Source organism: Protomyctophum bolini, assembly GCF_963924005.1.
Source record: "Protomyctophum bolini genome assembly, chromosome: 21".
NCBI classification, from domain to species: domain Eukaryota; kingdom Metazoa; phylum Chordata; class Actinopteri; order Myctophiformes; family Myctophidae; genus Protomyctophum; species Protomyctophum bolini.
Window position 1 is genome coordinate 18,160,073 of NC_137882.1, and position 13,391 is coordinate 18,173,463.

The following is a 13,391-nucleotide window of genomic DNA, read 5'->3' on the forward strand; positions in this document are numbered from 1 at the left end:
ATTCAATTATCATGCATAAAACTTTAGTTTACCTGCGAAACATACCCCTCCTCGTAGTGTAGTCAACGTTCTGTGGTGACGCTATGTCCCGTGTTTCTCAGGTGAGAAAATCCAATACTATAAAGAAGGAAAGGTCATATGCGTCACATGCATGATCTTAGGCATTGCAGGCACCAGTCACATATTCGGTGCAGGAAAATTATTTCTATATTATGACGGTGTTTACGTAGCCTGTCTAATAACAGGGTATTGGGTAAGGGTTTCATTATCCAACAGTGCACCATAGAACGTGTTGTGTGACCTCTCCTTCTACAATACTCTTTGGGACAATCACGGAAGTGAACACAGTTCAGTTACCGGTATTTAAATAATATCCTAGAAAAACAGCCTCAGGCTGCATAGTGCATACATATATTATAAATATCTAATTGTGAATTCCTGAAATTATTAATTTAACATCCATCTTGACAAAGATTCATTGTAATGACAAAAACACAAACGGCACCTTTCTTCCAAATGTATTTTATTAGATTCCAATGACAGCTGTAAGCCAGCACACATAACCCAGAATACTGATCTCCCCTCACTGTAAAACGTGTTTAAAACGTCACCAGAGGGCTCATCATAACGGCTTTAAACACCCGTCAACGCTCAAACAGCTAGCAAATATTCAAACATAAAATAGCCATAAACTGTCCTGTAGAATTGACTGGGAAACTGTAGTAGGTTCTTACGACTCCCTCTGGAATCCAACACAATGCTTCCTTCTGGAGGTCATCTTAATAGTCGAAATACCGGAAGCCCTCCTCTCCTCGTCTCCGGTGCTGGTCCTCTGCAGGATTTATACTTGGTTGCGTGCCGGTGTCGTTGATCAGTAAAATAGCAGATCTACAGATCCGTGAGCTTGTATATCTGCCACTTACGGCAGGAAAAGGTGTGTGCAACCAAGTATAAATCAGGCTTATTATGCATGTAACAGCGACCAATGTATGCAGGATTCAATTCCAACAAAACCAAAATCAGATCACCCAAATATTACTACACCTGCAACCACAGCAGACGGCTCTAATTTCTTCAATTTAACGTAGTATGTATGTATATACACATTCTGCCCTCCATGGCGTGGCAGATGTCCCGTTAACAGAATGTTGCAGAGGCAGGAGGAGACCGAGCAAGGAGGCGCACTATCGTTGGACTATTGAGATGACCTCTGTCTTGTTTCTTCCTCCCTTAAAACTCCCCCCCCCCCCCCCCCTCCCCCTCGGTCCATTTATATGAAGAGTGTGATGGTGGGTGTGGCTCGTCTTTTTGATGGGAGCGTCGCCACGGTGACGCAGGTCTCCTCAGTCGTCGTCCACTGTGGGCGTGATGGTCACGCCCCTCCTGATCTGACCCCAGCCAATCAGACTGAAGGGGGGAGAACAAATGAGACACACACACACACACACACACACACACACACACACAATATTCAGCCAAGTGCAATAATTCTGTCAAAAGGTCACTTTTTTTACTGTTCAACTCCCGGCCAAACGGTTAACGTCACTCAACAAATTACATTTCAACAATTGATATCAGTTTTTTATACTACTTATCTTTCTTTTTGATGAAACCATGTTTCATTCATTGTGTACTAGTTGGCAATATAATGCTTTCCGAAAGTGGATGTACACTCCGTTTGATATTTGATATGGAATTTAGGTGGTTTTCAGTGTTTTTCAGGTTGAAGTTCATGTGACATGCTGCATGCCTATGTATAGCAGTGCTATCATAGCACCATTACATAGTATGTAATGGTGCTATCATAGCACTGCTATGTATTTTACTGGACTATTTATTTAGATTTTGTGTTGCAGGACCAGATTGGAAACAAGTTTTTATTACACGTGTGTGTGTGTGTGTGTGTGTGTGTGTGTGTGTGTGTGTGTGTGTGTGTGTATATATCCTTTGTTTCTTAGATTGTGTTTAATCATATTTATTTTACCATAATCAAATCCAATAAATGAGAAAAGCATCTTGAGTCATCATAGACATAGAATTGGGAGGCTTTTCATTTCACTTTCAGCAGGTTAAAATTAACTCATTGCCCGTCAAGTACGTAATTTGAAGCACGTTCTTTCAGAACCCATTGGCGCATAATATATTTAATACACTGTCCTTACCGCCAATGTTTCTCCACACGGCGACTCAGGGCGATCTTCTCGCCCACCTCTGTGCAGACTGGGTTGGTCAGGACGATCTTGGCCAAATCGGCCTTGACGGCGCTCACACGGCCTCCTGTGGACAATGAACCGATGTTCACCATCAGCACCTCGTTCTTGGACAGCTTCTGGACCTGCAGGGACAAATATGTTGAAGGATGTGTTACATACCCTTTTAAAAATGGAGGCAAAAGGAGAAAATAAAAAGGACACAAATAATTTAACAAGCTCATAATTCAACATTATGTTACAGACTGCAGATATTATGTGGATGCCAATGCCACCATCTGCTGTTGGTAGCGTTTGCTTCGCAGACACACACACGCACTCACGCATGCATGCACGACTGGTCAAAGTTTCTATTTCATGGGGGAAATTCTTTTTTTGTGTGATGATTTTTCACCCGTTTGGCCTTTGTTTAGATCGTAACAGCATCTTCCAAACTATAGAATAGTAATACATCCACTTTGGTTCCGGGCTCAGCAAGAAAAAACTAGTATGTTTTGGTTCCACTTCCGACCAACTTTTAGGGTTCCGAACCAATTCATTTTAGTGGAAAACACTAAAGTCTAAAAATTCGGCAGGAAAAAACGGAAACAGTTAAACTCCGGTGGAGAAGGGGCCACAGTTCTGAGGAGTCAAGACTCAAAAGACTACGGATCCCAGAATGCTCAGCTAATGGCGCACCTTGGCTGCTTTCTTGTCTCCCTCTGTGCGGACTCCCAGCAGCCTCCGGAGGAGGAAGTAGGAGATTTCCAGCTCTGTGAAGATCTCTGGCAGCGCTCCGACGGCGCCCAGCACCTGACCCACCATACGGTCTGCTCTGCACAGCGTTGGGTCGATTTTAGTGCCCACACCTGCAACATTGCAACAAACACACAGAGATATGCTCATGCACTTGTTGGATGGATGGATTAAAGCAAAATCAAATCTGATGTTTGTATGGCCAAGTCCTAATGTGCAATTTGTGAAACAGTGTGAAAGGATAATCTCATCAGCGGACGTTTAGGGAAAATATAATTGAGCTGCACTGAGAGCACTTATAAACAAATAAAAGTGACAGTTTTACTGCTATTTTTTGCAAAGAACCCTTTGTAATAAGTTACCCGAATCAGTCTTCAAACTATTTCAAGAATATCGTGTTGTGTCTGTAATATAGTGATCATGTAAATGATTAAGACATTTGCAAAATTTTAGACCCCGGTTTACTATGATCAAAACACCCCATTTTTTTGTTTTACCTTCCAATTAATATTAACGTGGCCATGCGTTTGCATTATTAGTTACATTTTATTAAACAGAGACTGCTTTTACAGTCTACCGCCACAAGATGGTCCCTTTCGCTAAATGTACCTTCATGTTCGCCTGTCTTGTCCCTCTCTGCCTACCATAGTGTACTTCTCAGACTCCCAGGCTGACACACGTCTGATTTACTCGTAGAATAGATCTCAGTGATTTTACCCATTACATACAGTAAGTATCTTATGGTGTGACAGAAACCAGTGTCCATTTTAGGTTTGTTACCCCATTAACAAACCTAAAATGAATCCATAAACAATGCACGACAAGCTATTTTCTGCACGCGCTCCGCTGTATGGCGAGGTATAATTATCTCCAGATTGGGAGCACAGGAGAAGCCGTTCTTAGGAGTCACATCAGATTATTTCAGCATGATCCACTGAGTTCCGAGTTCTCTCAACTGCTTCCGCAAACAATAATCACGGGCACCCAACGCACATGTCAGGTGAAACGGTTTGGCCAGTTTAGCCGGCGAAACCGTAAAGATTATATGAAACCGTATCAAACGAAAAACCGCACAACCTTATCGTGGAGATCTGATTAGAGCATGTCATACCGATGAGGCCCCCGGGTGCGGCATACTGCAGGTCATTGTGTTCGGCAAATAGGGAGACTATCTTGGAGAAGATTGGCTTGCACATCAGCTTCCCTTCGTGGTCTTTGGACACGATGCCTGGACGCACTTCCAACTCCTGACCGACCTGAAGGTGGAGAAAAACAGTTGATCTTGAGCAAACATCGCCCAAAAAAAGAAAGACATGCCATCTCCAACTTACTTCCCGTATCTGTCTATTCGAGACAATTTGTACGCAATTTAAGTACCATTTTGCTTGGTACTTAGTGGCTCAAATTGGGATGGCGTATCTTTCTAAATCCACCATCTTTGGCATCGCAAACTGTTGTGAGCTTGTAGATTGTTTATTGTTGCAACTTGCAATGCAACGCCATAGTTTAAAATAGCTTCTAAAGAGAGATAAGACTTACTGGCGCGATGTAGCAATGGAAGATTTCGCTTCATGGTTTTGGGCATAAAGGGTGTTTTCAGAATAAAAGCACTCTAGCGTTAAAACCAAGCATGAAGGAAGGGCACAGGAGAACGTGGTTACCTTGAGCACACCCTTTAGGATACTGCCTCCAGCTACACCACCTTTCAGGTCATCCACCTCACAACCAGGCTTGTTGACGTCAAAAGATCTGATAACTGAAAATCATAACAGGTGACCCACACCACAGGTTATTAGTTGGAAGAAGCAGAGAAATAATATTGTCCATTTTATGTTTGTAATTTCCAATTTTGGGCATACTTACCAATGAGTCTGGGTTCTGAAGTGAAGTCTCTGATTGGTACTGGGATCTTTTTGACGATGTACTCACACACCACCTCTATGTTGTACTTCAGCTGGGCTGAGATGGGAATGATTGGGGCGCCCTCTGCCACTGTACCTGCAGGGCAGGACCATCACGGAAAAGATTACATGTCGTCTCTCAGGATTGTTTAAAAAAAGAAAAAGTAAAGTAGTAAAGATTTCCAAGCTCAAAACAAACTTGCAGATCTGCTACTTTTGATACTTTTGTGTGAGGCTGTAGTATGATCATCATTTAAAAAACAAAAATGTCCGACAGCAACAATAAGCAAACAACACCGACCAATAAACAAGGAGAACAGAATAGTCCCCACACAGACTCACCCTGTACGAAAGCGAGGATCTGCTCATACTGCTCTTTGGCCTGGCTCTCTTTCACCAGGTCGATCTTGTTCTGCAGGATAAGGATGTGTTTGAGCTTCATGATCTCTATGGCTGCAAGATGCTCTGACGTCTGTGGCTGGGGACACGACTCGTTACCCGCTGGCACAGAAAGAGAGAAAGACAGCAAGAGAGTGAGTAAGTCTGGTAGCTGGTATGTGGCATGATGGTAGCAGGTAGGTTTGTCTGATTAGTAGCAACTACAATATTAAGGCTGATTAGTAGTAACTAGGCCCATAACAATTATTACATAATCACCAAATCTATTTTGCATAATTTTCATGTTCATCATAAGCTTCATTAAAAGGACCACTTCACCTCACTAATAAATCATGAAAAAAAGGCACAATCTTTTTCTACTCTGTCTCATAGGAGGGCTGTGGGCAGTTCAGAAACCGACCTCCAGTGATATCAATGGGGAATACAAGCTAATAGAAACTGCAGGCTTTCTAGTCCTGAAAAGTTGCAATGTGAAAATGGAAGCCATCATTCTCACGATAATGAAAATCTAAACGGAGTCACTTGTAAAATGTTCTAAACATGTAGATCAGCTATTTGCCTTCTTTTTTTTTCTTTTTGAAATTGTCAGTAATTTCTCATAATTTACCCATATTGCACCCCTGTGCAATGTGGACAAAGAGGACAAAAAACATTTGTATTCATATGTTCCAATGCCAGAAACACAATTAAATCATTACTCACAAGTATTTGTGTGACAATTATTAATTGTCATGTTAGAATTTGGAATCGTGAGAGCCCTAGTTGCGACTACAATGTTTCTTGTTCAGTGTGCTTCTCTTTCTGTGAGCCGATTTGAGCAAGGCCCCCAGAGATGATAATCTCACCCTCTGAGTGACCCCTTTTATGAGATGCATATTTATACAAAGCCCTGTGTGTCTAGAAGGGCTATGTGAAAAGAACCACTTTAATTGTATAAGCAGAGAATACAAATACAAAAAAGAAATCTTAAAAAAAGACATTCCAGAGGATACATTTTTGGTTTCATTCCGAGGATCCTAAGGGTGCAGAATGGTAGTCCTGCATACAAATTAATTTTAGTCTTACCGATCAGTAGAAGGGCTGCATCCATGACAGCAGCTCCGTTCAACATGGTGGCCATCAGAATGTCGTGACCGGGACAGTCGACAAATGAGACGTGTCTAGGGAAAGGGATGGAAAGCAGCGAAAAAGGAAGGGACGCGGTCACTTCAAAATCCCAGGCAGGAATGCGTCTAAAATACCAGGTCGTTACATACAGATTATGACACACAGTATGGCAGAGAGCAGGGAAGAAGGCATCTTGGCTCAATTAGTTAAGCAGCATCCTGAAGCCATGTGAGAAAGGCTAATATGAAGTTATGAACACAACCTCCTGAACTACAACTCAAATAATCACGACCAAAAATGGACATATGCCCCGCCAAGATCATTTTCAACACTTTCAACCTAGCGTATCTTTCAGAAAAGGAGAGGGGTTCTTATTTTCTTCTCCATCCTTGTTAATTATTTGGGTATCATAGTATTGAGTCATAGTATTTCTCATCAGTTTCACAAAAAAAAAAGTACAATAGTCATGGAAAACAAACTGAAAATACCAATGAAGTATTAGAAATGTTCACACAAAAACAGCAGATCTACAAGCTCACAAGTCAAAAGCCAGCACAATTTGACGCTTGTACTACTTTGAAAGCATAAAGGTGCTTAGTGTGTAAGTCTGTTTGTAAATGAAAGCTCTGGTTATACAAAGTATATTCTGTCGGGTGGAAACCAAAACTGTTACTTTCCAGGATTCAAATTCAAGAATAGTAGATTGAGCTTGTAGATCTGCTACTTTGTGTTTGTGTGACGTTGTCGTACGTTTGTGATCCACCACAGCTCAGTCTCACCTAACCAGTTTGAAGTTGCCCTTGGTGCCAGGGATGTCTGTGGGGAACTCGTCTGGGGTACTGCTTCCACATGACCTGTAGCACTCTGGTCTTGGACAGTCATCCAGCTTATACACCTAGTATGGCCACAGGGCAGTGTGGAAGGTGATAGGAGAAGAGACAAGTAGAATTTTACTTTAGTTTTGCGGTTAAGTGATGAACAGAAAAAGAAAGGACATTTGTGGTGCAAAAAACAAAACAAAATAGGCGATATGTGAAACGAAGGTACACATTTGTGGTATGAAGGCAAGATAATGGTAATTGAGTAGAGAAGGAAGTCTTTATAATGATGAAGTCAAACAAAGATGGAAATATTCCATCTCTGAAAGAACTTCCTTTTTTCATTTCTGAATTTTACAAAAGTCAATTCATGCATTTTAATTGGGGCAGCATTTTAAGATGAATGCTGGCAGTTGAGGGCAATATCGTTGCTGGTTAGACCAATCCTATGCATTGACTTTTGGGAGGGCAGGTGCCCCCCAGGTGTGGACGCATAAATAAAAATAAAGATTCATCACTGTGGCAGTACTGTAGCAAATATATAAACCAGAGAAGCTAAGCAATCTAGACCGAGTCAAGTAAAAGTGTACATACTTAACATGCTTTTTTCCCTCTTTTTAAAAAACCAATGTCTGCTCCCCCTTTGGTTTTAGTATTTTTAATCCCTTGGCGCTTTTTAATATCTGTTGTTTTTAAAGGCGACAAGCGGATACATTTATTGTTTTGATCCCATGTATGCCGAGTCACGAGTGTGTATTATGGAAGTAACAATAAAACAGATTCCGATTTTCTGTTTGTAATATCAGTATTATTAAAATATCCATATACAAAATATGGATAATAATTCACAGATGAGCCATAAAAATGTTAACCGATTAAAACGTTACACAGCCTATTAAAAGGAAGTCATTCATGTTCACACTTCTGGGTGTGATATGCTTGAGAATGATGGACGTGCTAGCCTCCTAAAACTAGACTTCATACATGTATGCACAATTGCACCCGAAATTAAAGATATGGGGTGAATGACAGAAAAAAAAATGGCACAATTGATTTCAAGACCTTGGAAATTATCACATTTTAATTAATTCTCCATGCTTCCAGTCCTTGTGTGGGAGGACTGAAGCACAAAAGGATTAGAACACATGATGCAACAAAAGCGTAACCACATTATAGGCCACATTATAAATGTAGCCGTAGTAGCTCAGAGCCTTATGACCAAAAGCCTAATATCTCCCCGGCTAAGAGGGGAATTCCCCCGTTAGTGGTTAAGATGTTGGCTTTCCACACGGGAAAACAGAGTTCAATTCCTGGGTGTTACATTCGTGACAAGGATCGGGTATTCCGGTGGGGAGGTCAAAAAGCCCAATATTAAGATGAGATAACATGTTGACTTTCCAAAATATATCCTTCACTGTCCGTTGTCTTTAAAGGTGTTGTGTAGACAGCTATCAAATTGAGATAGGACGATCTTGAAAAATATCTTTACTTATAATAGTTATAGAGCTTAGTGTGGATAGGCCATTAACCCTTGTGTCCCTTTTTTGCCCACCAAAAATCTTATATCGTATGTACATTTTTAATGTTTTAAGATTTTTATTCCAAGATAGCTATCTTCAAGCTTGTAGATCACCTAATTAGCTATTGGTTGTAGTTATCGACTCTGTAGGGTGGAAACGTAATATGTTCAAAACTGTTATTTTTCAGGATTCAAATTCAAAAGTATCAAAAGTTTCAAGCTTGTGGATTTGCTACTTTTGATTATTTTGTGTGACACTGTAGTATGAACAAGTAGGGCATTGATTTATGAAAAAACACAAAAAGTTAGAATATGGATATAGGAGGTTTCTGCCCGACAGCGATGATTTACCGTAGTAATTCAGTGCAACTAAACAACCATGTCTGGGAATAACAACCTCCGCCCTCTGTCTCCGCCCTCAGACAGAGGAACCTCCATGGTGCTTACCTTGGCGTTGGCATATCCAAGCTTGATAGTAATGTTCCTTTCCAACTCATTCTTGAACCTGACTGTGTGCACACCGGAGATGGCCTTCACCACGGTTGACTTGCCATGGGCCACATGACCAATGGTTCCTGGAGGAAAGAAGAGATCGTCAGGAGAAGATCTGGGATGTCAACAGGTTTCGTGGAGTGCTCGCCCTCGGCGGTGGAACACTCGCCCTGTTAACACTGGTCTCCAGCGAGGCAGAACACTTAGGCCACTTGGTGAAACTACAGGAAGGGCGATTACAGTTTAAGTTGACGATTAATTCTCATACATACAATTTAATTGTGCTTTTGGCATTGAACATAATAAAAACTACATTTCTGTTTGGCCTTTTAAGCTTTGCAATAAAAAAAAAATCACAGAGCAGATATGACAAATAAGTACTCGTACAAATAAATTACACACACACACACACACACACACACACACTTACATTTTTTAATCCAATTAATTAGAAGCTTTGTAATTAATTAATCTTGATTAATCTTGATCTGTGTTGCCTAGAACTGGAGGTCTGAAAAAACAGTAACAAGTACATCTCAGTGACATCACAAAGCTGTACTTCATAATGTTAGTTTTTTGTCAGACCTCCAGTTCTAGGCAGCACAACATGGGGTGACTTTTTATTATTTCCAGTTTTCCACACAACTCCATAGAAAAATGTTGAAAATGAGTGGTATTCCCCTCTAAGCAATAAAACTTTTTTTCAACAGATAAACAAGTGCAGCAAGTGCCTATATAAAGTGTCTATGAATACTCAAATGTGTTTTACATGGCGGGGCATGAGAAAACAAATAAAAACAATTGAATTTTTCAAAATTCAAAATTTCAAATTTTAAAGTCCCATTGGCTGCATGCGGCCCCTCCCTGCTTAATGTATCTGCCACCCGTCATGGTCATAACAAATTAGTTATTTTCATTGTTTTTAACAAGCTTGTAGGTATTGTACGGTTTACTTTGTTCCAAGACAAAGTGATATGGCCTGATTATTAACCACTGATTATTAACCACTTACTTATATTTTCACCTGTGATCATCTGTTCATTATAATGAGCAGTTGAGACGAATAACAGGCTAAATCCATAATTTATTCTGACCCCTCCCCGAAAAGACCTAGATGTCCTGACCCCTTATCCATAATTTATACATTATGGATAATTAGTGTGTGTGAATGAAGACTCATTTTGTAACTTCATCATTAATCACAATGTTTTTGTTCGTTGAGGTTTGGCCTCAACAAACAAACCATGGAAATGTGGTTTTTACTCTGTTTCCTTAATTTTTAGACTAGTCGTAGCATGACACTCATTCATTTCGTTTCACTTGAATCGCCAGAACATATTTTCGTAATGGGCGTGGCTAGCGATTCAGGGCTGGAGCCAGGCTTGACTAGTAGTCGTGTAGTCTGTTACAAAATACATTTGTAAATACTGCCATTTTTAGTTTGCGGCCCTTGGACTTTTGCCGAGTGGCCCCTGAGCCAGCAAAAGTAGAGTAGCCCTGATCTACATGCTTACAACATGCATTGATTATAACAGTAGGGTAACTAGATGTCACTGGGCCCTGATGCAGGCTGATCAGCGAGTGCCCCCGACAGCACCAACCCCCCGTGAATGCAACGCAGCGGGGCACTGTACAGCAGTTCTGATGGTAGCTATCGCGATTGTAATCAGAGCAACAGCTACAGCCTGTAAAAAGAAGCCCAAACTGCGTATTGGTTTATAAACAGCGGGGCACTGTACAGTTGTAGTTGTGATTTGTGCACGTACCTGGCTGTCGGGACTCGAGACTGGGAAAGCCCACTGCACAATCTCTGACTTCCATCATGTTATTAGCCTACAGCCTGGAACCCTCTACTAGACTAGTACACTCTACTAGAGGAGAGCTGTTGGGAGGGAGGCGGGGCACATGTGTGCTATGCGCATAATGGTATGGAATGGTGTGTGGCTGTGTGTGCAGCAGCCACCACCAGGCCCCACCAAACTTTGTTCAACTCAACTGTCATTGCATCTCTGTATGGGTTTATAATTTTATTTTAGACAGCACGGGTGGGCGGCCGTGTGCCCCCCTTGCCTATGGGCCCGCGTTGTCTGCGTCGCTCAAGTAACGCCCCTGGATTATAAACTTGTAGATTTGCTATTTTTGGAAAATATCTACATGGTAACAAATATGCAAAAATAATTGCAATTATCTCAAATAATTGTGAATAGGCGATGCCCAACTACAGGCCCTAATATTAAGTTAGGAAGGAGTTAGGCAAAAACAGTTAAAACGACGGAGGCACGCCGTTTGAAGCAGACTTTAGCCACGGGATGCATACATGTTTGACCGGTCTAGATATAGAAGATGGCGGATTGATTTCCTTACCGATATTGATGGTGGCCTGCCTGCTGATGATCTCAGGAGAGAGTGGGGTCAGTGATGACACATCCTGAATGATGAGAGAGACATACATTAGAGGGATACAGAACAGACCAGAGGATTTGCTTCTTTGTTAACTGGACAATGCTGCCTTTCATCATAGTACCTAGCAATCCATGGCTCTGTCCTGAATATGATGTTGAAAATGTATTAAATTGATGACCTACCCATTCTTTTTTAAATCCCTTGGGTCAATTAGTCTAGAGAACTAAGAGTGTACACATTTGTTCTTAAATTGTGGGTCCATTTGGTCATCTTTGTACACTTCCCTGAGGATTTTACAGTGTAGGCGGATATGGTTTGACTATCAAATGTGATATAAATGATGAAATAGGGCTCATAAGACACAAACAGAATGATCTACATTTAATAGCTCGCATTTACTCAGTAGCCTTACTAGCGTACACTTCCTGTAGCCGCCTAACTTGCATTTATTGAGACAGTTAGCTGGTACTGATCAAATAGCCGATAAAACCACAAGAACTTTTGAAAGAACTCTGTTGTTTTTAATTTGGTCATCATTTGCAGATATTGTATTTAGCTACAGTACATTCACATATGGTCAGCACAAAACCCATGCCTCCCAGCGCCGGGCCCATCACACAGACAGTAGTAGGCTAGTGTCATGTGCCATTGTGCCGGCTGGTAAGGCGAGGAGGACATATAAGCTCCTAATTCATGGTCGAGTTTATGGAAACTGAACGACTATTACGAACAAAGAGCGAACGTGCCGATAAAACAGACACTCACCAGAGTATTTAGATCTTGTCTGGATAGATGAGGCTGCCCCAGCGTTATTCCAGACTCGTCACCCGCCATCTTGAACGAAAAAGGAACTGAGGAGGCCACGGCGGGTGCCTGAATTACTATAAATCAGCGTTTTAAAAATGTACCAGCAATTTATTTGATGGGAGGGGGAGCTAATCGGGCTATTTACAGTGAATATTGTCACGGTAATTATTTTTAGATGTTTGACAGGCAAGTGATATTTGTTTTTGTCACTCAAAACACCAGTTGAAAGGGGTCCTTCCACAAGGGATGATGCAACATTTTCATTCTAAAGCACACAATTTATACACTGAATACACTTTGCTGCTTATATACGTTGTAATGTTTTTCTCCAATAATATAAATAATGTCTCATAGAACGCTATTTTTGCTCAAGTGGTTTAAAGCCAAATGAGTGAAGAACAATTTTCTCATCCATGTGTTGGGTCCGTCGGCGTTTTAATGACGTCATTGATTCAAGTTTACGCTATTTTGTAGTTCATCACTGGGGAGATGCTCTACGAACTACAATGCCCCACAGCCTCACCCCAGCCATGGAAAATAAATCATGACCAAGAAACTTATAGAAAGAATCTAGGCTTTTGTTATTTTTTTTTCCCAATACAGAAAACGTTAGTTTCTTCAGCTTAAAGGACAACTTTAGTTTTTTTCAACCAAGAGAAAGTAAAAGTTGAGTGAAATAATGATCACTAATGTCCTGAAAATATTTGAAAAGGAGAAATCTGTTGGCAATATTATATTTTGATGTGGTGTCATAATAAGTTGTTATGGCACACTAACTATCAAGAAAATTTATTAAAATAGTTTTTATTAAGTTTCTAGGTTTGTTTTACTTTTATTCCATGATCCTTTCACACCTGTAAAACTCTTAATTACAAGCATCCAAATGTTATCAGATCATCATGAAATTTAAATGCTATTATTGTTCCCTTTCACACACGTGATAACAGAAGATATAGGAAAATAGCATATCTACAAGCTCAAAACATATGTTGCAACATGC

At 40.8% G+C, this 13,391-nt stretch overlaps 1 protein-coding gene across 1 annotated transcript; it reads right to left on the bottom strand.

The window, feature by feature from the left end:
- Positions 1 to 506: 506 nt before the first annotated feature.
- On the bottom strand, positions 507 to 12,429 carry eif2s3 (eukaryotic translation initiation factor 2, subunit 3 gamma). Its single transcript, XM_080793338.1, has 12 exons — positions 12,350 to 12,429; positions 11,546 to 11,609; positions 9,137 to 9,264; positions 7,132 to 7,247; positions 6,311 to 6,405; positions 5,189 to 5,347; positions 4,809 to 4,943; positions 4,607 to 4,701; positions 4,057 to 4,201; positions 2,889 to 3,058; positions 2,163 to 2,335; positions 507 to 1,407 (listed from the first exon to the last, which is right to left on the bottom strand). Exons 1-12 carry the CDS (start codon positions 12,416 to 12,418, stop codon positions 1,344 to 1,346), a joined length of 1,413 nt encoding a protein of 470 aa, XP_080649464.1. The 5' UTR covers positions 12,419 to 12,429; the 3' UTR covers positions 507 to 1,343.
- Between the last annotated feature and the right edge of the window lie 962 nt (positions 12,430 to 13,391).